The 24,626-nt window shown below is 50.2% G+C and overlaps 1 protein-coding gene across 5 annotated transcripts in view; it reads right to left on the bottom strand.

Annotated features, from left to right (window-relative positions):
- The window catches only part of LOC101345515 (TNFAIP3-interacting protein 1), a 31,076-nt gene extending 14,370 nt beyond the window's left edge, over positions 1 to 16,706 (bottom strand). For 2 of the 5 annotated variants that reach the window (XM_023726609.1, XM_023726612.1), the window contains exons 1-2: positions 16,601 to 16,706; positions 878 to 1,049 (exon numbers count right to left, since the gene is read on the bottom strand). In XM_023726609.1, the coding sequence (XP_023582377.1) occupies positions 878 to 1,013 (136 nt within the window). In that variant the 5' untranslated portion in view covers positions 1,014 to 1,049; positions 16,601 to 16,706. Of the gene's footprint in view, positions 1 to 877; positions 1,050 to 14,441; positions 14,772 to 16,600 lie in introns of those variants that run through there. The other 3 variants (XM_023726611.1, XM_023726610.1, XM_023726613.1) reach the window with 3 other exon arrangements.
- Positions 16,707 to 24,626: the final 7,920 nt, after the last annotated feature.

The raw sequence follows: 24,626 nt of genomic DNA, 5'->3' as shown, positions 1-24,626 counted from the left end.
ACTCCTTCCATACCCAGCCATGGAGCTCTACAGAAAGCCAGGGGCTCTCTTGAGCCTACCAACAGGGCACCTGGGGGCTACCCACGGCCTAAGTCCCCAGAGTCAGGGGGTGTCTAAGGGGTGGAAACCCTGGATGATGCCAGCCACCCAGGAGTGAATTGCTTCAATCCCTCTAGGCCTCAATTTTCCTTCTCCAGCCAGTGGAGAAGGAGAACCCCGCCCCCCAACTCCAATCTGTGGTCCCAAGCAGTGATCTGTCAAGCAAGGAGAAAGCATTTTGAAAATCAGGAACTATGCTATTCCCCAAAGCCTGAGACCAGAGAAGGTAGCAGGAAGGCAGACAGTGTTAGCAGTTTGGACAAAAGAGAGACCCTGTCTGGATGGGAAATCAACAGAAACCTCGCATGGGGAGGAGATGGCCTCTGAACTGGGGGCTGATGGGTGGGGATGATGCAGTCATGTGGAGGTGGGTGAGGTTGTGCTAGGCAGTGGGGACAGCTCAAGCAAAAAGCCAGAAGAGAAATCAAGGGGGCCTACTCCCATCTCGCTTCAAGCCAGGCTCTGCTCCCTGCTCCCTACCCTACTGCCTGGGGGCCCATGTCCTGGCTCCCTTGGTGACACCAGCCCTCCACATTTCTTGCTGCCTCTGGAAGATGAAGACCTTCTGGTTCCATGCCCACAAACCAGGCCTTCTAGTTTTCTCTCCCCCACTTATCTCCTCCTCCTCAGTCCCGCAAGGCACCCTGTGTCCTGTCATCATGGCTCTGGGGAATACTGTCACCAGTGCTGGGCAGGAGGGCAAAGGATGGCTTAGGGAGGTATGCCAGCCCAGGCTGCAGGGAGGGGGCTCGCAGGGAGGGTGCAGGGTCTGCTTTACCTAACATCTTTATCCCTTGCATTTTTTCCTTCAGCCGGGAATTCTCCTCCACTAGGCGCTCAAAAGCTGCGGATGCCTCTCCTGGAGGCGCGCCGCCCCCAGGGTCGTAGATCCGGTAGGGTCCTCTCCCTTCCATGGGGGTGGCTCAGCCCCTGCCGTGGTGCCCGCCTGGCTGTAAGGACAACAGCAGTATATCAGGGGGCTGGCCAGGCCATTCAGGCATCCTCTCTGGGCAAGCTCTAGTCTGTCAGTGCCTCAGAAGGCAGTCCTCATAACCCAGAATGGAACACAGCAGTCCAGGCTTTGATCTGGACACTCAGCCTCTGTTAATACAACCTTAGATGGCATCAGTTTGTTGTAGCAGCCTCACTGCATTGCTGGTTCTTTTGGAACAGCAATCAACTGTGAGGTGCAATGTGGGGTACAATGAAGAGCACTGGGTTGGAGTCAAAACACTGGAGCTCAAGTCCTGTCTGTGGGGTCCAGAAAGACAGGGACCCTGCCTGTTCTGCTCATCACTGAATCTCTAGTGCGTGGCCCAGAATTAGCTATGAAGAAGATGCCCAACAAACACTTACCAAATGAATGAATGGCCTAGCCATTAACTCACTGAGGGACCTTGGACAGCCCCTTCCGCAATCTGAGAATTCAGTCTTCCCATTTGTAAAACGAAAGTCTTAAGCTAAATCAGTGATCTCTAAAGTGAAGTGCTTGCCTCCTAAGGAATAAGCAACTTGATCCAATCCAGAGTTCCATCTATATTTACATTATTTTCTTTAAAAATAAGAAGAAAAAAGCCTAATATTTAATATATGAATTGATATGTTACCCTCCTGTCAGCCTCATATCATAGATGATCTGTCTCTTCCAGTTCTAATGAGCAGAAGAATTTTCCATCAAACTCTTACCTACTTGTACAGCAGATGTTTTATATTAATCTGTTCACTTTCATTGCTTTATTTCATTTGAAACCACCTGCAAAGTGATTTCAGAATCCTAGTTCTGTGACCCAATAGAGCGACTCTCTTTCCTATCATTCGTTCATTCATCCATCCAACAATTATTTATTGAGAATCTACTCTGTGCCGGGTACTAGTCTGGGTGCTGGGGAATTATCAGCAAACAAAACAGACAGAAATCCCTCATGGAGCATTTCCCCATTAGTGGGAAGAGAGGTGGTAAGCAGATGGATGGATTGGATGGATGGATGGATGGATGGATGGATGGATGGATGGATGGATGGATGGATGGATGGGATGGAGGGAGGGAGGGAGGGAGGGAGGGAGGGAGGCAGGGATGGATGGATGGACAAGGAAAAGAGGATGGTATTTCAAGTGGTAAAAAAGGCTATGGACAAAAAAAGTCTGTGGAGGATAAGCAGTACCAGAGAGAGGTGGGGACTTTAATTTTAAATAGCCCTCTCAGGAAAGGCTTCAGGGAGAAGGAGCTGACGGAGTTAGCCATGCAGACATCTGGAGGAAGAATATTCCAGGAAGAGAGAACAGTAAACGCAAAGGACCTGAGGCTGAAAAACTGTCCCAGCTTGCAGCCCTACAAACAGCTCACCAACATGAAAGAGCTCCAAAGGCCTCCACCTGGGGCCCTCAGGACTTGGGGACGGAAACCTCCTTCAAGGCGAAAACTGTCAGGAATCCCCAAAGGCCGCAAACTCATACAGTGCTTGATGAAAGAAAAGGGCTGAGAATGATTAATAGTAACAGCTATCATTCATTAGTCATCTATGTGCCAGGCACTAACTGCTTCAGATGCATTCATTCTCTCAGCTAAGCTGCACAACTCTTAAACATACTAATACCATCCTCACTTACAGGGGAAGAAACTTAGGCTCAGAGAGGTTAAGTAACTCAGTCACAATTATTTATTGTGAAAGACAAGACGCAAATCTGGCTCTGCCTGACTGTGAAGACTGAGACTTGAACCCCGGCTACACTCACACACCGTGACACAAGGCCCCGTCACTCAGGCCAGATGGGCGAGTCCATATGGAGAGTAACACTGGGCTACCAGGTAACTTCTGGGCTGTTTCCCCTGCCCTGCAGCATAAGAAATAACAAAGATTTTGATTATCAAAATCCATGTTGTCCCATGATAACAAGACAGTCTATGTTACTATGGGACAGCACAGACCAGAAAGAAAAACAAAGTTCTAGCAAGTGGGTCCCTTCCCCTCCAAAGACAAGATGAACACACACTGCGGGAGGCACCCACACACTGCTGGGCTCTGCTCAGGCAAAGGCCAGCTGCCCACACGCCCAACAGAAAAGTCATCACTCAGCTTAGGAGTGACTTGTTTTGAACTTAAAAGGTCAATGTTACCCAGCAGAGCAATAAAACCCTGATGTGTTCATTGAATTAAAGAGATAGTGTGGGTAAAGCACTTAGCACAATGCCTGGCATACAGTAAGGTGTTCATAAATGTTTGCAGACTTGGAGGGGGGCTTCCTGTGTGCTCCTCCTTCAGCTCATCAAAGCACCTCCCACCCTGTATGGGATATATCTGACTGGTGTGAGCATTTTCTCACTGACTGTGAGCTTCCTGCAGGCAGGAGCATGCTTGACTTGTCTCTGGGTTCCTGTCACTAGCACAGGTCCGGTGCTTGGAAGGTGACCCATTATCGAACGCTGAATGATTTCACAAACTGGGGGAGGTTGAGAGCTGGGAGGGGCCGTAGCCACCTTTAGTGATCAAGTAGTAGCCAGCAGTCTGGTTACTGTTCACTGCTCTAAAACAAACAAGGTGCCATCAAGTTGATTCTGACTCAGAGCAACCCCACGTGTGTCAAAACAGAACTGTGCTCCATAGGATTTTCAAGGGCTGATATTTTGGAAGTAGATCACCAAGGCTTTCTTCCGAGGTACCTTTGGGTGGACTCGAATAGCTAACCTTTCAGTTAGCAGCTAAGCACTTAACCATCGGCACCACCCAGGGATTTGTTCACTGTTCTACGCTTCCCCTAAATGGAACTCACAGTTGACATCACATGATGATTTCGGTCATTCTTTTACCCCATGTCTGACTTACTCATTAGATTAGAAGCTCCATGAGAGCAGCAACCGAGTCCATCTTCTTTACTGAGGTACATTCAGAGAGGAGGCCAAAAAAACCTCTAGTTCAGAGCAGAAAGACTCAAAAGACCAGAGGAGCCCTCAGCTCTGCCTCTGCCTCCCAGAGGCCACATTCAAACATCAGGGACAGAGAGCCTGACCACGACCCAGACCAGAGGTGCTGTGGAAAGCCATGTATTTCTAGAATCAGGGCCGGACAGACATGCTCTTAGATACGCCCAGACGTAAGGCCAAGCCACAGAGCAGGATGCAGGACCCAGGAACGGAAACCTCGATCTCTACGTCTCCTAGCCATGCCACCACACTCAGTAGGCCTCAGCACTGGGTAGGCAGCAGGGGCTTGTGGAAGCAGAAAAGAGGGTAGACAGGGCTGTTCTCCCCTACTCCAGCCTTGGTGGGCAGAGCTGGGAAGGGGCACAGGCTGCCAGGCCATGGGCACAGGGAACCCAGCAGTAATAGCTACCGTGAGAAAACCCTCTCTGGAGGTCAGAAGTGCCACCCAACGGGGGGCTGGCACTCGGGGAGAAAGAAACACAAAGAGAAACAGGGAATTTCCACGGCTGCTGACCTCATGCCCAGATGGTCAGCAGCACGGCAGTTCCAGGATGACTGAAGGGCAGGCAGAACTCTCTTCCTGGTCATTGTGGCTTTTTCACCCTCTCCTGGACAGGGAATACATTCAGAGGATGACAGGGCTGGAAGGGACTCTCCGAGGGTAACGAGCAGGTCCCACATCCCCGAGTGGGACAGACTCGCCCAGAGCCACACAGCGCACCAGGGCTGCATCAGCCACGGAGCCCAAGCCTCCTGCCTGCCAGCCAGCAGCACTTATCCCCCTACACAACATGCAGGAGAGCTACTCACAACCTATCCTCCTCCCCTGCTGTGTGCAGAAAGGGACAAAGGGGCCCTGGCCCTAGCCTTGCATGGTGTGGTATCTGGAGTTCAGAGCCCAGGAGCCCTTGGCATTAGCTAATCTGATCCCCCTCACCAGCAGCAGCAGAGCACGGAGGCGTGGCCCAGAGCAGCAAAGGCCAAGATCACACAAAAAGTCAGGATGGAGCTAGGGCCGGAAGTGCCCTGCTCTCTCTCCATTCTCCCCTCTGACCCCACCCATCTGCGATGCCATTGCAAAACAAAGGGGCCCCTTTCCACCTCTTTATGGAGTCTGGCTCCAGATTTCAGATCTACCTGGGCCCAGTTCGAGAAGCTACAAATCAGCAGGTCACCCACCAGCTGTGGGACACCACCTCCCTTGTCAAAAACAAACAGACGGTGAAAAGGCAGCCAGCTTAGAGCTTCTTCCAAAACAAGACCTCAGCTGAGTGGGGGGAAGCTCCCACAGTCTGCCCCGGAGGGGCCCTGGGGCTGCCCGCCGGAACCAGAAAGGCCTGTCTGGGGGCAGAAAGAGGCCTAGGCAGATGGCAGGTCAGGCGGCGACCACAGAGCGTGTAGATGGAAGTGAAGCTATTGAAACTGAAGGAGCCACCAGCCCAGAGAGAGGATGCAGCGGCCGGAGAGCAGCTGAGGGGGGTAAAGGGGCAGAGCATGGGCCCAAATAGCAGCCTCTGTCCAAGAATAGGGTTGAAAAAAAGCCAGATTCAGAATTAAATTTAAATTCCAGCTTCCACACTGAAATGCTTCGCCCGTCTAAGACTGTCATGCCATAAGCCATGTGCTGGTGGTGGGGAGGAGGCTTCCCAGGACCCCAAAATGATATCAATGTGCATAATTTGAAAAATCCTTGGTTTCCCAAGTATTGTGTTCCCCTCTGATTGTCACAACAGCCCTAGTCAGGGACGGATTACCCAACAAGCAAGGTACTACACAGGGGCTAACCGTGTTTACTTACTCATTTGTAGTGCACAATTTCACCTGTTTTTCACCACATCTTTGATATGAAACTCACGTGAAATGGTTCAGTACAGATTAGTAAGTAAACACAGTTAAACCTGTGTGCACCATACTTACTGGTTAATCCGCCCCTGCCTGGAAGGATGGCAGGGTTGATATAGGTTTGACAGATGAGGAAATTGAGGCCCAGCTCAGTGGCCTAATCAGCACAATTTAATGCTGCTGGTCATCCTGGGGCCTGCGACCCTAGAGGAAGTGATGTTCTCCCTGCCTCAGGGAGGAAAGCCGTGGCAGATCTCTGGTGCTGGGATTGGCAGGCAAGGCGACTGCTGTCTACCTTCCCCAGGAGAGGCAGGGGTTGCCAGGGATGCTGGGGGGTGGGGGTGGCAGAGACATGAAGGGAAGGGATCTCCAGCAAAGAGCACAGAAGAGGAGGTCAGAGGGGCCTGTCCTAGTGTCTACTCTTGTCGGCTGTCCGTGGGTGGCCATAAGCAAGTCCAGTCCATTCTCTGAATTTCAGTCTCCCCATGTGTACAGAGAGGACCATGGACTAGACAGAAACTGGGTGATGTCTTAACACTGGCGGAAGGTTTGAAGGAGAGCCACACCTTGAAAGCCAGCAGCAGGTCAAGAGAAGACAGGAGACCCAACATACTGGAGATAATACAGCCATGGAGGCAGAAAGAAAGGGTCTCATCAGGGCTGGGGACTAGGGAGGGGCAAACAAGGTGCCCAGGGTGCAAGTGTGCAGCCCTGAGAGTAAGCACCTCCTTCAGTGCTGTGCCTGAGGTCTCACCAGCACTTGCCTCACCCTAGTACCAGCCTTGACCAACACCTGTAGGCCAGGAGACACTGGGCTAGTCACTCACCTTTTCTGAGCCTCAGTTGTCTCATCTGTAAAATAGAAATAATAACAGAACCTACCTGATAAGGTTGGTGTAAGATTAAAGTACTCAAATGAAATATGCCTATGCGTTAGAAGGGAGTTCTCACTTTCTACTTTACATGTTCTTATTATTTAATTTGATGGGCACTGGTGGTTCAGTAGTAGAACTCCTGCCTTCCATGAGGGAGACCTGGGTTCAATTCCTAGCCAATGTACCTCATGCAAAGCCACCACCTGTCAGTGGAGGCTTGCGTGTTGTTATGATGCTGAACAGGTTTCAGCAGGGCTTCCAGACTAAGACAGACTAGGAAGAAAGGCCTGGCAATCTATGTCCAAAAATTAGTCAATGAAAATCCTATGGATCATAACTGCCTTATACACAACTGATCATACAGTTGGCTCAGGATCGGGCAGCACTTCGTTCGGTTGTGCACGGGGTTGCCATGAGTTGGGGGCTGAGACATGACAGCAGTCAACACCAACATTATTTGATTTAACAAGAATCATCTTTTAGTTTTATAATAAAATCTCCAAAATAATGGTAAAGTGTATTATACCTAGCTCAGTACCTCACACACAGTAGGTGTTTAGTAAAAGGCTGAGGTGGCCCCACAACTGTGCCCAGTTAATTTAAAGGCCAACGCTTCTCCGCCATAAATTCCCTTTTTAACGGAGTATTCTAGGTTCCTCTGTCAGCTCAGTATGCTAGGTCATGGCTTCCACTTAATTTCTAACAACTTGCAAATAACCGTTTGACTGCTGGCCCAGTTAAGAAGGGTCACCGGGAAGAACACCCATAGCTAGTGGAGATGTAGCTACAAGAAGCCTATGAACCAAGGCACCATGCTCATGAAAGACCTGGAATCATCTGAGCCTCATTTCCCTCAACTACAAAACGGGACCATTGTCATTCCAACCAGGGATAAGAGGAAGCGAGGCATCATGACAGCAACTTGCAAACTAGGCAAAACGCTGTCCACAGTCGACTGTTTTGATGATCTCCAGTCCTCCCCACCCATTTCAAGGTCAGGGAAACTCTTGTCCCAGGATCACCCATCAAGGACCAGACTGCGCCCTCCTGACGGCCGCTGGGCTCACACATCAGTGAGGACATGAGGACACGGCACCTACTCAAGTGGGCAGTCAAGGAGTCCACACTGGGCAGCCTCACCAAGGAGGAGGCAAGGACTTAACAGTCTCTGTGATTAAATCGTCAACGAAGAGGCTGTAGGTATAAAGTTTAGCAGAAAGAACTGGGGCTCAGGAATCCTGGGTTCTACTCTTGACCCTGACCCACAAGGTACACCAGGGTCCTCCCCTCACTAGGCCTCAGTTTCTTAAAATGTGAGGGTTTTAACAATAAAAATACTATAACATGAGGGTTGGGCTAGACAATCTTTAAGGCCCCTTTTAGTTCTAATACTCTAGAATTTGCAAGTTATCATCACCCCCTTCTGTAACCTTCTGACCTTAAGAAGGCTACAATCCATCCTAACACCCAGGTGGACTTCCTGGACCATTAGCCCTCCCACAAGGGCCACCAGTGGTGCTGTCATCTCCCCAAGAGTGGTTAAAGACCCTCGGTGGACATGCACAGTCCTTTGCCCCGTCCTTACCTCCTCCAGCCAAGCCTGAGGACTCTGTGTCCCTCAAACATGGCACATGCCTTCCCTGTACCCTTCCTCTTCCCCCCTCCCCTCACTCACCCACAATGGGAGCCCCACTGCCAAGCCACTTAGCCTCCAGGAAGCAAGCAATACCCCACCTGCCAAACACCAGAGCCAGATTTCATCCTGGGGGTAGGGTGGAGGGTTATCAGCTGGCTAAAACCTCTGCAAAGAGGACTACCAAGCCCACTGCCATCCAGGAGATTAGCAAAGACTAAGGAGCATCTAACTAAAGCCAGAGAGGAGCAGACCGTTGTTAAACACTATCACCTGCCAGGCACTGGGTGCATCATTATGCACAGTACCTCATCTTCTCTTCACCTCACTATAATGAAAGTTATCACCCCCGCTTTCCAGAAAGAAAACCAACCCTCTCAGCTAGATAGCATTATTCCTATTGTTGAGATGAGGAAACAGACTCAGAGAGGTTAAGTCACTTGCCTAAGGACTCACAGCTGGTCAGTGGCAGAACAAATAATTCAGCCTAGATCTGGCAGACTCTAACACTCTTTCCACTGCCCTGCCCTGCCCTGCCCTGTGAAGAAGGGGGCTGAACTCGGGGGTGGAAACCACTCCTGCTGCTCTGCTACCAGGAACATGCCCCCAAGTTCCCAGCCCCTGCCTTCAGTGTCTATGACTTTGCACAAAACCAAACCCCAGGATGCCCCTGGTCACCGCAGTCCCCAGGGCTAAGATCTCAGGCTGCAAGCAAGCTCAGGGGTAGTTCAGTCCTGTGTTTGTCCAGGCCAAGAGGGGTTATGAGACACCCCAAGGAGCATGCGTTATTCTGTGACTTTTTTAAGAGGGATTAAAAAAAAAAAAAAAAACTCAAGTGGTTTGACAAGGTCAGAACAACAGGGAGGACAAGACAGGCTGGCACCACACAAGGCTAGAGGACTGTGGGCAGGGGCTGAGAACCTCCTTATTATGTACTTATCAGGATTTGATTTTAAAAAAAAAATGAAAGTCCACGGGCAAGTTTTCTAGTTCAGGAATTCGGTGGGTGGAAGGCTGGCAACTGTGGAGAGCTTCAACCCGGAACGTGCCAGAAAGGATCTAGCTCAGGAAGCCAGGAACCGGAATGCCAGACCCTAGATAACCACCCTCAGGAGTAAGCAAGGGAAAGCAAGTGCCTCCACCCCACTGCCTCCAGGGCCCCCACACCCAGCAGTACACCCGCCTTGCTGACGAGGAAGCCACACCTAACAGGGGAGAACGTGGCTCAGGTTCACACAGTTCCCAAATCCACAAAGCAGAACCCAGACATGGGCACCACAACACTCGTCCAATCCCTGAACTCCCCGGCTGACAACAGCCCCCTAAGAAGAGCTGAGAAGCCATCCCCAACAACCCCTAATCCACTGGCCTTCACCCTATGCACATCTCTCAGCTCCTAGGATCCAGAGGTAGAATATACTCCATGCTTAAAGGCCAGCTTCTCTCCCAGCAGCTGGTCCTCACTTAGCCCAGGAGGAGATGTCTCAACTGTCAGCTGGGGGGAGGACGAAGGGTGCTTGGCCCAACCTTGGGACACGAGGGATAAGGGGACTGACTGTCCTGTTTCCCACAGTCCCCAACATGCCCGGAGCTGGTTTATCCAACACTGGTCCCTGTAACTATCCCCTCCAACAGGGAAGATGCCAAGTTTTGAGAATCCCCCTTATAACAAAATATGTTGGCAAGAGGCTTTAACGATTCAGATCTTGGCTCCGCTCCCTCACCGGTGACCCTGAGCAGGTCTCACTCTCCTTGTTTCTCCCCATGGAAATGTTGTGAGAATCAACTAGGAACCACAGAACTCTATAAACCTTAAGGTGCTACCCAAACAGGAGAGATGGTTAAAGGGCCAGGAAGGGACCAGCTGCACGGGGGGAGACTACACAGATCAAAGCCAAAAAGATGCCTTGTTTGTAACAGCAAAGGTCTGGAAGCTTCCTAAATGAAGAATGAAGTGAATAAATACATTGTAGCAAGTTTACACCAACGAATATTACACTGCAGTGAAAATGCATGAACTAGAGCTAGAGATAAAAACATGGCTGAATCTCACAAATACGAAGCAAAGCGAGAAGACTGCATAAGAATACTGACAGTATGATAGCATCTAAACAGCATTTTAAAACATACAAAGCAATACTACATGTTGTTTAAGGATGCCTGCATTTATAATAAAACTATAAAGAAATGCAAAAGAATAATAAATGCTATATTCCAAACACTTGTTACTTCTGGAGGGGAGGAAGTGATCAGGGAGAAATTTCAGGTGTCTTAAACCAGATGTGGGGGTGCCCAGGTGTCTGTGTGTTACCCTCAATATCTGAACGATTCTCTAATATTTGGTGAAGGTCCATGTTGCCTTCTTTTTCCAGAGGTTGGGATCAGCCAGGGATGGCACATGCAGAGGCAGAAGAGGGCAGGGAGGAAGCACTGACAATGCTGTGTGAAGGCAAAGGCAGGCCCGTCAGCGGTCTGAGGGCCAGTGGAAAGCAGAGCAAGCACCCTCGAGAGAGGGTAGAGACCAAACCAAAGGCCCCTGACTCATAGGGCACCCCCATGCCACCCTAAAAATACCAGCCCTGACCCCTGAGCATGACGCTTTGGTGACACAACACCCACAGCACCCCACACACATAAACACACACACAGATACACACGCACGCACCCACATATCTGCCTCGGACACCCAGTCTGCTCTCAGGCTTGTCCACTTCGTAAGTGCTCAAAGACACAGAGCTCCTGCCTCTCAAGGAACAGCCTCATGGTGAGGTCCTTGGAGGGGGACAGCCCTCAGACAGAGCCAGCTTCTCAGGCCAGTCATAAACTCCTATCCAAAGAGTGACTGTCCTGGGTCAGTCATTGAGAAAAACATCAGAACTTCCTGCAACTGGCTATGGTGGCTGCCAAGGCCTGACTCTAGGGGTTGGGGCGCTAGCGCCCCCGCAGAGCAAGGGGAGTTGCTCCCTGCTTCCCTGTGCCTTCCCTCTGGCAACTCTCTGAGGGCCCCTAGCTACCGTCCCTGCAAAGTGGTTCATGGTCAGGAGGGGCAGACTCTGCAGCGAGATGCCTCAGGGAGACGGGGTGCAGCAGCAGCAGTGAGAAGCCAGGAGGGTGGGAACAGAAAGGCCTGGCCCAGAGGGAAGAGCTTGGGAACCGCTGGAGCCAAAGAGAGGGCAGGCAGTCACTGAGTTACAGAGGCATGAGAGCCGGAAGAGAATGCCCTAAGATGCCAGCCAGTGCAACTCCTTCATCTTCCAGCTTAAGAACCAAAGCTGGTGAAGGCATGAGACTTGCCCAAGGTCCCACGAATAGCAGTGACACAGGGGATGCAAACCCGGGTCTTCTGAAGGCCAGTGTGCACTCTCTTCACCACCACACCACTGTCCCTCAAAGCAGTCTTGAGGAGAATAGACATGTATGAGCTGAGGGAAAAACAATGAAGTAAGAAAAGAGGGACCCTCTGACTCTGGGGGGCACGGAGGGCAACCAGAGGCTGAACGATCACTTGCCGGGGGGCTAGGTGCCGTTGAGGGAATTGAGGCCAGATGTACCCTGAGGCCCTCCCTCATATGAGCTTCCACTATTCCAAACAAGGACGGAGAGATGTTTGCGACAAAGCAAAAGATGACCAATACAGAGAAGATGCAGCACTGGGGAGTGGTAGAAGGTTGAAGGCAAGTTCTCCAGAAACAAAGAAAGTCAGGTCATCCGAACCATCTCCTACTGAACACCCTTTGCTATCCTCATTAGTATTATCACTAATAATAGCAGCAGCTGGCACTTACTGAGCGCCTACACCATGCCAGCCCTGTGCTCAGTACTTGATGCTCACTGTCTCATTATTTGCATCAATGTAGAAGGTGGCACTGACATTACATCGAGCTTACAGCTGAGGAAGCAGAGGCCTGGAGAGCGGCAGAGGCAGCACCCACCCAGGTCTGCCCAACGCCAATGCACCATACCAGTGGTTTTCAAAGAAGCAACCTCCAGACTAGCAGCATCAGCATCACCTCGAAGCCCTGGGGGCACAGCCCATCAAGCTGTGTTTAACAAGGCCCCCCAGGTGACTGTGATGCATGCTCAAGCTTGAGACCAAGGCTCTAATGATTTCCCACTGCTGTCAACAGGGAAACACTGCTATTCAAAACCTTTTGGAAGGGTTCTGGACAGAGCTGGAGAAGGATATAGGACAAAATTCTAACAAAAAAAAAAGACCAGATTTTACTGGCCTGAAAGTGACTGGAGAAATCCTGAGAGTATGGCCCCCAGACACCCTTTTAGTTCAGTAGTGAAGTCACTTCCAAGGTTCACCGTTCAGCCGGGGATTGGACAGCCCCATAAAACAAAATGGGACTAATGCAGCACAGCAGTCCAGGGACAAGGACTAGAAGGCAGAAGTGGACAGGAAAGCTGGTGATAGGGAACCCAAGGTTGAGTAAGGATAGTGTTGACATGTAGTGTGGTTGTTAACCATTGTCATAGGGCAACATGTGTACTAACTGTTTAATGAGAAACTATTTTGTTCTGTAAACCTTCATCTAAAGTGAGAATAGGAGCACAACTGGAAGAACGTAATCAATGTCACCGAACTGTGCACGTAGAGATTTTTGAAATGGTGTATCTTTGGCTATGTATATTTTCACCAAAAAAAAAAGGTTGAGAAGGGAGTGGGTTGACATGCCATGGGGTTGTTAACCAATGTCATAAAACAATATGGGTACTGACTGTTTAATGAGAAACTGTTTGTTCTGTAAACCTTCACCTAAAGTAAAATAAAAACAAAAAAAAACAAAAAACCTTTTAGAGTCTTTCCAGCCCAGCTGATCAGCTTCCCCAGTCCAACAGAGCCTCACCCCAAATCCTCTGCCCAGTCTACTAAATTCCAGAAGACTTGCAGGCTCTGCTCAACGTCTCATCTTTCTAGGGCCTGGCCTTGAAGTCGCCCCTCCAGAAGTTCTCACCACCACCATCACCTGGTGCCTCCCAATCGCTCTGCCCTCCTGCCACAGTTACTGCTGGGCAGACTCATCTGGCACCTGCTGGGCATCAAGGCCTTTTAGGTAGAGCTCACAGCACATTTCTCCATGTCTGACGGCAAGTTCCTGGAGGGCATAGCCAGTTCCCTCTGCACCTATGTACCTTCTGCACAAGAAGCCATCAGGAAAAACCATGCCGGGGAGAGACAGCAGGCTCTGGTTCTCATGCTGACTCTCACAACACCCTGGGACAATCGCTTCCCATCCCTAGGCCTCAGTTTCCTCATCTGTTAGATGCACCATTATTCTAGCTTCTTCTATTTGGCTCATTCACTCAACAAACCCTGGACCTTACTCCAGACCCTCATCTCCATTATTATGGGTACACACATGAGGACTAAAGAGGTCCCTGCTCTCATCCTTATATTCTAGGAAAAGACAATCAACAAACGCACACTGATAACCATGTGCCAGATCCTAAATTCTTTACATATATTTTGTCATTCAAAAATAAGCAAAATTATTTCAGAGCATGATAAATACTATGCAAAAAAATGAAACAGTAATGTGACAGAAAGTGAAAAAAGGGGCTACTTTGCATAGGAGGGCCAGGGAAGGCCCCTCTGAAGAGGTGACATTTGAGCTGAGACTTGAGAGATAAGGAGGAACCAGACATGGGGAAAAGTGGTCAGAAGGAACAGCAGACACAAAGGCTGTGAGGCTAGAACAAGCTTGGAATGCTGGGGGGTGGGGGAAGCAGGGGGCGTGGCTAAATCACAGTGAGCCCAGGAGTAAAACTGGTAACCAGTGGGTCGGAGAGGGAGGCAGACAACCTCCTACAATTCTGTGGTGCTCAGATCAGGCCGGCCCTACCCAACCCAGGACAACCAGGCCCCATGTCACAGGCAGCACTGAGGGTAATGGCACGAGTCTGACCCCATGGCTTCCTGGGGACCCAAGGGACTGGTGTGGGCATCTAAGGGCAGGCACCAACCCTCAGCATGAGTGCCACGCCATACCCATGGGACACCCAGAGAATGGTCACTAGGGTGGGGGAAAACATGACGACAGATGTATGTACAACACAAGACACTCACAGTTGCAGCTTCCAGAGGGGCATGATCAAGTGCTCCTATGAAGTGTCAGTCCCCAATCACATTCATTTCCCCAGGACACAGCCAGGACAGCAGACTTGGTCAGCAGACAGGGCACAGGCCCCAAGGTTCAAGCCTTACTGGTTTGGGGCAAATCTTAACCTCTTTGGGACTCAGTTTTCTCATCTGAAAATTAGAATTACTCATAGTGCTTACCTCCTAGGGTCGCTGGAAAGATTAAATGAGATACTAAATATAAAGCACCATGGTTACCCGTTGCCGTCGATTCTGACTCATAGCGACCCTTGTAGGACAGTAGAACTGCCCCATAGGATTTCCAAGGCTTTACGGAAACAGACTGCCACATCTTTCTCCCCAAGGGCGGCTGGTGGGTTGGAACCGCCAACCTTTCGGTTAGCAGCTGAGTGCTTAACCACTGCGCCACCAGGGCACCTTAAGCACCATGGTAAGTGTTCATAAATGTAAGCTGTTATTTTGCTCATTATTGATTTTTTCACTGCCTCAGTTTTCTGTAAAATATAGATATTAATACAACATCACAGAGTTGCTATGAGTTTGTAGTAACAAATACTACTCCCTCCTAACGTAACATTCATTGTCAGGGGTAAAAAAAAAATGTTGAGAGTCCCTTTTTCTGACATCTCATCAGATGCTGAATTCCCCTCTACCACTTGTATTGACACAGTGGCTGCAACAACAGGCTGAAACATAGCGACAACTGTGAGGATGGCACAGGAGCCGGCAGTGTTTCATTCTGTTGCACATAGGGTCGCTGAGTCAGAAGCAACTCGACAGCACCTAACACCACCACCACCACCCACTGTCTGGAAAATGAGTAAGCGCTGATTAAATCCCATTTTGATGATACCGTGAAATAAAAGTGATGCATTAGGAACAGGGCTTCCAATTGGTTCACTCTGGTTTGACCCCCTGCTGAGAATCTGCATTTCCACCCCAGCTATACTGAATCAGAATCTCCATTTTAGCAAGATCCCCAGGTGATTCTTACGTGAGAATTTGCATTTCCACCCCAGAATCTGAATCAGAATCTACATTTTAACAAGATTCTGAATCTGGGGTGGATCACCTGAGGGTCTTATTAAAATGTAGATTCTGATTCAGACTCGGGTGGAAATGCAAATTCTCACGTAAGAATCAGCTGGGGATCTTGCTAAAATGGAGATTCTGATTCAGTATAGCTGGGGTGGAAATGCAGATTCTCTGCTGGAGGTCCAACCAGAATGAACAGGTTGAAGACCTGGTTAGTATTCCAGAGACTTCCTTGCACTGTCATTCTGCAAGGGGGGCAGGGATGAACGCTGCTAATTCTTCTGCATCGTCCACAAAAGCCCCCACCCCCACCCAATACACACTCTCTCACCCAGCTGCACAAAATTCCCATCCACTCCCACTTAATGTATAAAGCAATCACTCTGTCACACACACACAACCCCACCCCTGAAATCGATCCCAGAAGTTCACTACATCTTCCCTGCACAAACACACAAATTTCTTCTCCAACAGTGTGCAAAATATGTTCAATAGAAACAGAATAGCAGGGGCGCTGGAGCCAAACGCTTGAGTTCAAATCCTCACTAGCTGTGTGATCCCCATCTCCAAGCGCCTTGGTTTTCTCAACTGTAAAATACGGATAATTATTAACAATAATAGTCTGTTTTTACGATTGATGTGACAAATGAGCTTAATATGTGAAAAGCGTTTAAATCAGCAGTGGGAAAGCGCCCAATAAGTTATTATTTCTCTCATCATTACATGTGTACACTGCTTCCAAACGCCGTGTAGACGAGGGTCCCACACTGTAAACAGACACACACGCCCACAGCGCTCGTCGTCCCTGCCAGTCCGCACGCCGCACACGCCACCCCCACGCGGTTCCCAGACGAGCTTGCCCACTCAGTGCGCACGCGCGCCCCCCACCACCTCCCGCGGGGCAGGGATCCTCGGTGCGGCCCGGGCCCAGAGAGACAACCGCCCAACAGGCCCGCGCGCCGGAGCCACCAGGGCCCAGGACACCTTCACCAGGCCTGACCTCCCCACTCCACGCCCGGCCACTGCCAAGGCTCTGAATGGCCCTGGTCCCGGTCTCCTCCTCCCTCCCCGCTCCGGCCAGGCCGCCTTACCAGAGGGTGGTGGAGGTGGGAGAGCTCGGGAGAAGAGCCGCCCGGGGCAAACTCCGGGGCCGCGGCACCTCTCGCGCTCCCGCTCGGGGGAGGGAGATGGGCCGGTGAACGAGGAAGTACTGGGGGCCGGGCCGCCCCACCCCTGGGAAAGTCCCCCGGCGATTGACAGGCAGCGCGCCCAATCACGCCGCACCCTCCGGGCGGGCCCGCAGCCGCCGGGATGGGACGGAGCCGGGTAAACAGCGGCCGCCAGAGGTTGTAGGGGGACCTGAGAGCCGGCCTGGTGGCCGCCAGGTTACCCCACTCCGCAGCCCAGCCCCTCGGCGTTTACCTCGGGCAGCGACTTCCCCAGCCCTGTCGCCAGCCGCCGGGCCGGGGCAGCCCCTCGCGACTCTCCCCGCGCCGGAAATCCCATGCCCCTGGGGTCAACTTGAAACCATGATTTTCCGAGCCGGAGACGACCACCCAACCCCTTCCTGTTTCTAGGGGGATACTGGCCAGAGAGGGCAGGGGACTTGCCAAAAGGCACGTAAGCATTTGAGCTAAACCAGAGCTAGAGCTCAGGTCCCCAGGGTCCTTTCCAGGACTCTCCTGGATTCTTTTTAGCAGGGCCCAAAGAAATTCCGAGCTGAAAGAACACTTAATGAATCATATTACTGTTAAAATCGGTTCCACGTAATTGAGTCCAACTCTTGGTGACCCCGTGTGTGTCAGAGTAGAACCATAGGGTTTTTGATGACTGATTTTTTTAGAAGTAGATCGCCAGGCCTTTCTTCCAAGGTACCTCTGAGTAGAGTGGAACTACCAACCTTTTGGTCAGCAGCCAAGGTTAGCAGTCCAGCGTGTTTACCATCTACACCACCCAGACTCCTTATTGCTGTTGTTACTAGGTGCTGTGGAGTCGGTCCCGCCTCATAGCGACCCTATGTACGACCGAAGGAAACACTGTCTGGTCCTGCGCGATCCTCACAAGCGTTGCTCTGTTTGAGCCCATTGTTGCAGCCACTGTGTCATTCCATCTCATTGCTGTTACTGCTAACATTTTTTGCAAACATACTGCTCTGGACATAAGTGCTTTGTATTCATTGCCTTATTTAATTCACACAGCTCCCCTAGTGAGGTGAGTTTTATCTCCTTTGTTAGGATAAATAAATTAATATAGGAGGCACAGAGAGGTTAGATGACCTCAGTAAGTGACTGTGCCAAGATTCAAACCCAGTGGGGAAATCCAGAGCCTGCCGCCTACCCCTACCTATAGTATTTGTGGGCTAGAAGATCCCAATAGGCTATGGGAATTCACAGACAGGCAAGGAGCAGTAACTTGCTTTAAGGTTGGAAACACTTTTTCTTTTTTTAGCCCATCATTTTATTTAAAAAAAGGACAAGTTTTAATTCTGAAATTGGAAGGGCATACATAACCTTGGAATAAAGGACAGCTCTATAAACTAGGTAAATTTAGCTTTATGAAAAACCTATTGCAAAAGACTCATCTCATTGGAACTGTTGAAAACTTAGTCATTGACAGGCCCTCATCCTCAGAGGATCTGGGGAACTATTTCATACACACCCTCATTTTACAGAAGGAGAGACCTGATAATCAACTGGACTATGATCACACACACACATACACATATACCTACCTATTCAAGTGTGTGCCTAAACCAGGGATTTTCCTGGGTGGTGCAAATGATTAACGCTTAGCTGCTAACTGAAAGGTTGGAGGTTTGAGTCTACCCAAAGGTGCCTCTGAAGAAAGTCCTGGGGATCTACTTGTGAAAAACCAGCCATTGAAACCCCTACTGAGCACAGTTCTACTCTGACACACAGGGGGTGGCCCTGAGTCAGAACGGGCTCAACAGCAGCGGGTTTAGAGTGCCTTAATTTCTTCAAAGTTTTGTCAGATTCTCAAAACAATATTAATCCTAGTTCACTGTAATTATGAAAATAAGTACATCTATACTTTGCATTCTGAAGGGAGGAAGAGAGGGAGGAATGCAAACACCAAACAAAGCGCCACTGAGCGTCAGTCAGCAGAGGGGGGAGGGGGGAGGAAGTTTGGGAATCTTGGACCGGGTTCACACAGCTGCTCTCGGGTATCACCTCCAGCCATGAGAGCCCAAATGCTGCTTTTCTTCCTGCTCTTTGCCTCTGCGTCCTCATTTGCCTTTTCCCGGGATGGTTTCTTCCTAATTACAACCCAAGTCTTTTCCACCCCCACCCCCTGCCCACCAACACTGAAATTTGCTTTAAAAATGAAGGGTCTCCAATTATTTGCATTTTGTCTTCAAACTAGTTCAACTATTTTGGTAAAATGTCTGACCCTAGAGGACTGGGCAAATAGTTTCATTCCTCAACATGTCCGATGACTCCTAGGTGGGCTCGTTAGACAGTGTTCTAGCGTAACATAAAAACATGACACAGTCTTCTTTTTGCCTCATTTCCTAACTTGGGTAATTTTTCTTAATAGTTGCCAGTTGTGTGAAAATCGCTCTCTTCAGAGTCAGGAGCACCCCTATCCCTTCCATCCTTTTAAGTCTTGCTATGGTTCCAGAACATTCCACCATGTTAGAGACTATAGAGACCACTGATCACAATCCCCTGTTTGACAGACAGGTAAACTGAGGTCTTAATGTAGAAAAAGACTTGCCCAAGGCCACATACATTGCATAACACAACTAGGATCGGAACCCAGGACCTTGGTTCCCAGTCCTGTAGCTCTTTCCACTGCACTGTGTTGTCTTTACATTGTCACGATTTTTCTCACCTTCTTACAGAAACTCAGCACCTTCAGTCATTACCAGCACTAACTGGGTTCCAATCCCTGCTCAACCACTTATTACCTAGGAGGCCTCTCTAAGCCTCAGGTTCCTCTCTGAAAAATGGGAATAACAATTGTACCTGACCCTCAGGTGATCATGAGGATAAATGAGATAATACAAGCGAAGTTCAAGGCTTGGCACACAGTAGACACAGGAGAAATGACACTTAGTGGTACACAGACCTGGGTTGCATGCACTGGGTAGGACTTCACTGTTAAACCCAGAAGGCAACCTCACCAGGTTCCACCCCCCAGCATCCCCATCCCTTGTGGGACCCTAGACTCAAAGTCCCAGGGGCAGGGGTGGGAGATAGGCCCTTAACCTGGCACCCCCGCCACCCCAGGCCTGGCAGGGGATTTCCAAATCAGGAAGCTGGGCCTGACACTAGGAACTGAGTGACTCAAGCAGCTGGGAACCTCTTGCTCTTCCAGAGTGATGACAAGCACCCTCACAAAGCCCATCCTGGGAGGAGAACCAAACCGCCTGGGTTTTGTTTTAAAGCACGCAAATTCCCAATCTCCTTCCTGCCACTCCCTCCCCGTCTACCACCTCTGAGGCTGCTCCAGTCAGACCCAAATCTATATTGGAGGGAAATTTTTTAAATACCAAAAAAAAAAAAAAAAAAAAAACCATAAAAAAACGAGTGCTCTAAACCAAGTGTATAATAAAAACATTAAAAGATAACATTTATAGAGAAAACATTAAAAGATAACATTTACTGTGTGCCAAGTCTGCACTTTTATACAACTTATCTCCCAAGAACCCTATGAGGTCGGCACCATTAACATCCCCATTTGAGGTGTTATGTGACTTGCCCCAAGGTCTACAGCCAGCGGGTACCTGGAGCATGAAGATCCAGTCTCTTAAACTGTTAATGCCCTGAAATATTATGCTATGGAATCTTGCCAGCTAGCAAGACTGAGAATTCAGAACGTCATTCCTGAAAGGGTGCTTAGAAATTACCAAAGGCAGTCTTTTCCTTGTGGGAATGGAGGCACTGAATGCCAGAGAGGGCCAGGAGCTTGCAGGGGGTCTTCCAGGGAGTTCGTGGCTAATATTCAGAACTAGAACTCAAGTCACCTGCTCCCAGAGCCGTGCAATTTCCACACACCCACTGACTGGAAATGGAGCTTCTTAATTCAAATGCTCACATGCCTTGTTCCATTAAGAGAATTCATGAATGAGGCTGTGGTGCAATGAATTGCTTTTACATGGCCTTTCTAGCCATGGTCTTGTAACTCCCAAAAGATTGGATGGGACTATGCAAATAAGGTGTTTGTTGCCCACCAACGGGATTGGACAGCTGGCTAATGATATAAATAAGGTGCATGGCACCCTTGTGGGAATTGGGACCATGCAAATAAGGTGTGTGGAACCCTAGTGAGGAGATTGGTCAGCCTTGCTATCCTGCTAGGCTAAAAATGAGCCATCCCAGAGGTGGAGAGGGGGACCTCATTAACACCACAGAAGAAGAGCTAGGAGTGGAGCGTGTCCTTTGGACCTGGGGTACCTATGCTGAGAACCTCCTAGACCCAGAAGACCCAGAGAGAGAGACAGCTGTAACACCGGAGACGGCAAGATATGGCAAGAAGCAGCAGCAGAGAAATGGTGGCAGCAGAGGCAGTAGAATCAGGAAATCGGCAGGAAAAGGTACAGTGGGCTTCACGGCCCACAGAGTGAGAAAGCTGAGTGCCTTTGGGCAGGAGGCTTGCTGGCAGGGTAGGGTGCTTGCAGGCACTTATAGGTGGATCTAAAGAGCTTTGTAACACTTGCCCAAGCAGGGCAGAGGCCGGGCTGGCCTCAGAGGCCCAAGAAGCAGAAGGCCAAGAGGCCGAAAGTCTCAAGAAGCAGAGGCCCAGGAGGCCCAAGAAAGGTGTGCCTGTGGGCACGGCTGAGAAGAAGCTGTGCTGATCAAAGAACTGGATCCTGAATCATTTCTGATCCTAAATTGTAACCTGTTACTTCCTTAGTAAATCCTGTAACTCTGAGTATGGTCTGTGAGTTCTGTGTGGCTATTGCAACGAATTATCAAACCCAGCAGAGAAGTAGAGAGTACCTGGGAGGGGGGGCTTGTGTCAGAATTGGTAAAGAGGTTGAGGAGATGAGGTATGTGTTTCACCTCATAGGATTCAGCTTTGGGCTGTTGATGCTGAAAATGATTCTTTCTCCCCTTCGTGAAGTTAGAGGAGGTCAGATAGCACCACACCACCATTTTTACAGGGGCTGTGGCTAGGGGGAAGGAGCACTGGTGGTGCCAAAAGGTTGGCAGTTCAAACCCACCAGTTGCTCCAGGGGAGAAAGATGTGGCAGTCTGCTTCTGTAAAGATTTACAGCCTTGGAAACCCTATGGGGCAGTTCTACTCTGTGCTATAGAGTCGTTGAGTTGGAATCGACTCCATGGCAGTGGGTTTTTTGGGTGGCTAGGGGTGGATGAAACTCAGGATGTGTCCTCTAATGAACTAGGAAAAGAGCACTCCTGGGTCCTTTCCTCAGATCCGGTCCCAGCTCTCCACAGGCTGAGGCAATCTCAGGAATGTAAAACCTAGAGTGGACTCTAGGTGCTTTTTGGTGTTGGATGTGTATGTATATGGAAGAGATGTTTTGGTGATAGTTAAATGAGATAATGTACCTCAAGCACATGGTTTTGACTGAAATTGTACCAGGTAGTCATGGTATTTTTTGTAAGTAGTCAGTAAATGATTAGAGTCTTTGATCCCAGCTTCCCTTCCTCAGCTTGGGAAGGCGTTTTTAGTTCTCTCTACGCACACCCTGATTAACTAAATACTACACCAAGATTAACATCATTCAGTGCCTTACCACCACCTTGTGGCAAATTAAACCATTTTATACCCACAATCTCACTTTGTTTCCCCAAGAGGCACGTCCCACAGGGGCTAAAGGTGTGGACTCTGGAGCCAGACAGACCTGGGCTTAAATCCCATCCCTGACATTTATGCCTTGTGACAGCTCCGCACCTCGGTCTCCTCATTAAGGTGAATGTTGTAATAATGCCAGGTTCACAGGGTGTTGATACCGTTGTTAGCTGCCTTGGAGTCAGCCCCCAGCTCATGGCAACCAAATGCACAATGGATCAGATCATTTTGATCCATAGGGTTTTCATTAGCCAGGCCTTTTTCTCTAATCTGTCTTAGTCTGGAAGCTCTGCTGAAACCTGTTCGTCATTGCAGCGATGCAATCCTCCATTGACAGATAGGTAGTGACTACGCATGAGGTATGTTGGCCAGAAATCAAACCCAGGTCTCCCTCGTGGAAGGCGAGAATGCTACCACCGAACCACCACGGGCCACGCCCTCACCCCACGCTCTTCACAGGGTAGTGAGAATTAAATAAGTGCTGAGGGAGAGGTAGCAATGATAATTACAATCATCAACCCTATGAGGTGGGCTGGCACTGTTTATCTCCTTTATCCAATGAGGACCCCGAGGAGACCAGTGCCGTGGAGCAAGTTTTCCAAGACCTCCCTGACTATTCTTGGTAGAACCAGGCCTAGAAGGCATTCCTCCTGATTTTTTCTGCAGCGTCTTTCCTGTTTTCCTCTTTCTCCATCCCAACTCTTTCCCCCTGGGTCCTTGGGCCTGCCTGTTCCTATATGGTTTCTAGGGCACTGCTGTAGGAGAGGAAAGGGCAAAGTGACACTGGGGGGAATTCCCGGCCTCCTCGACTACGTGGCCTAGCCAGGCCCCTCCCACAGTTCCTAGGAGCTCTGGGCCGCCCCTGCTCTTGCTTCTCTCCCTCTGGCCTCCCTGTCCCTGGGTGGGAGTGTCAAGCCTGGATCTGGGTTTAGTTCCAAGCACACCCCTTGTCATCCTCGTGGAGGTGGGAAAAGGTCAGCCAGGCCCAGCCCAGCCCCTCTGGGAGGCAGACCCAAAGGATCCAGAGTATTTCCTAACCCTGGGAAGCCCTAACAGGGCGCAGAGAGAAATCTTCTCAGCCCCTCCCACCTGTCTCCAGGAATCCTCTCCCATGTTCCCCTCTTCTGGGGCCCCTCCTGGGTCTCCCTCTACTCTTCTCCAGCCCAGAAGCTGCAGGCTTGGCCTCCACTCCTCACCCCTCCTAGCCAGGGACTTCCCTGGGGAGACACTGTGACCAGCTTTGGAAAATCGAGACTGTTTGTGATCAGGCACTGTCTGCCAGTCCTTCTCCCACTCCCATGGCCTCAGGCTCACTGTTAAAGGTTCAGCCACAGAGTCCAGCCTAGCCAGCCCTAGAAGTAAAGCAGTGGAAGACAGCAGGAGAGATCCAGAAGTTAAACAAGGTCCCAGCCTTCTATCTTGTTCCCAAGGTGGGCAGGGGTGGACGCCCACCTGGTCTCTTCCTGTCTCCCTTTAGACCTCTTAAGCGCCCAGCATACACCTACACCCTGAAAAACTCAAACACACTTGTATTCACATAATGATCCAAACACTCACACAACCACAGATTCTACACACAGACACACTCTCACACACAACACATAAACACGCTCACAAACTTATACTCACACAGACATACACAAGTATGCCTCAATCAGACACATACACTCACAAACACAATTTCTCACACACACATTCACAATTACACTTGCGAACCTACTGTCTTCTCTTAAGCGAAGGATAAGACAAAAATAGCCCTTTCTCTTCCTTCCCTTTGGGAAAACCAGCAGCAACTGGAGAGAGAAAGATTGGCTGAGAAGACAGGGCAAGAAGAGGAGGGCGGGAAGAGGAAGCAAGAGATGCAAGGAGCAAAGAGGAGAATGAGGCCAGGCAAGCAGATAGGGGCTCCGGGCTCAAGACCTGAGTGGGGAGGAGCAAGCTGGGCTAGGGGAGCAGCTGAGGAGCAACCGACCCCAGCCGGCAGGAGAAGGGGAGGCCAGATAGCTCTTGGCACAGAGCTGGGAGGGTCTGGTGGCCAGACACCCCTGTGCAAGGGGCCCTTTCCCGCTGTCCTGGCCCACCTGCCCATCTGGGTCACTCACCTGGAGAAGGACGGAGAAGGCGGGTATGTGCAGAGGGGACTGTTGTCCCTGTGAAAGCTCCTCTGCCCTCTGTGCTTCTGCAGGAAGGAGGGCTGGGCTGGGCTGACTTTTAGGCAGGAGGGGAATTCCCCGAGATAGAGGAGCCAGCCTCCAGGCAGCCCCAGAAGGCCCAGCTGAGGCCCCATCCTGCCCCCCAAGCAGAGCACAGGGCCCCTCTTTGTCAGTTCCCCAC

Source organism: Trichechus manatus, unplaced genomic scaffold (genome assembly GCF_000243295.1).
Source record: "Trichechus manatus latirostris isolate Lorelei unplaced genomic scaffold, TriManLat1.0 scaffold00011, whole genome shotgun sequence".
NCBI classification, from domain to species: Eukaryota; Metazoa; Chordata; class Mammalia; order Sirenia; family Trichechidae; genus Trichechus; species Trichechus manatus.
This window is presented reverse-complemented; position numbering and strand designations above follow the sequence as displayed.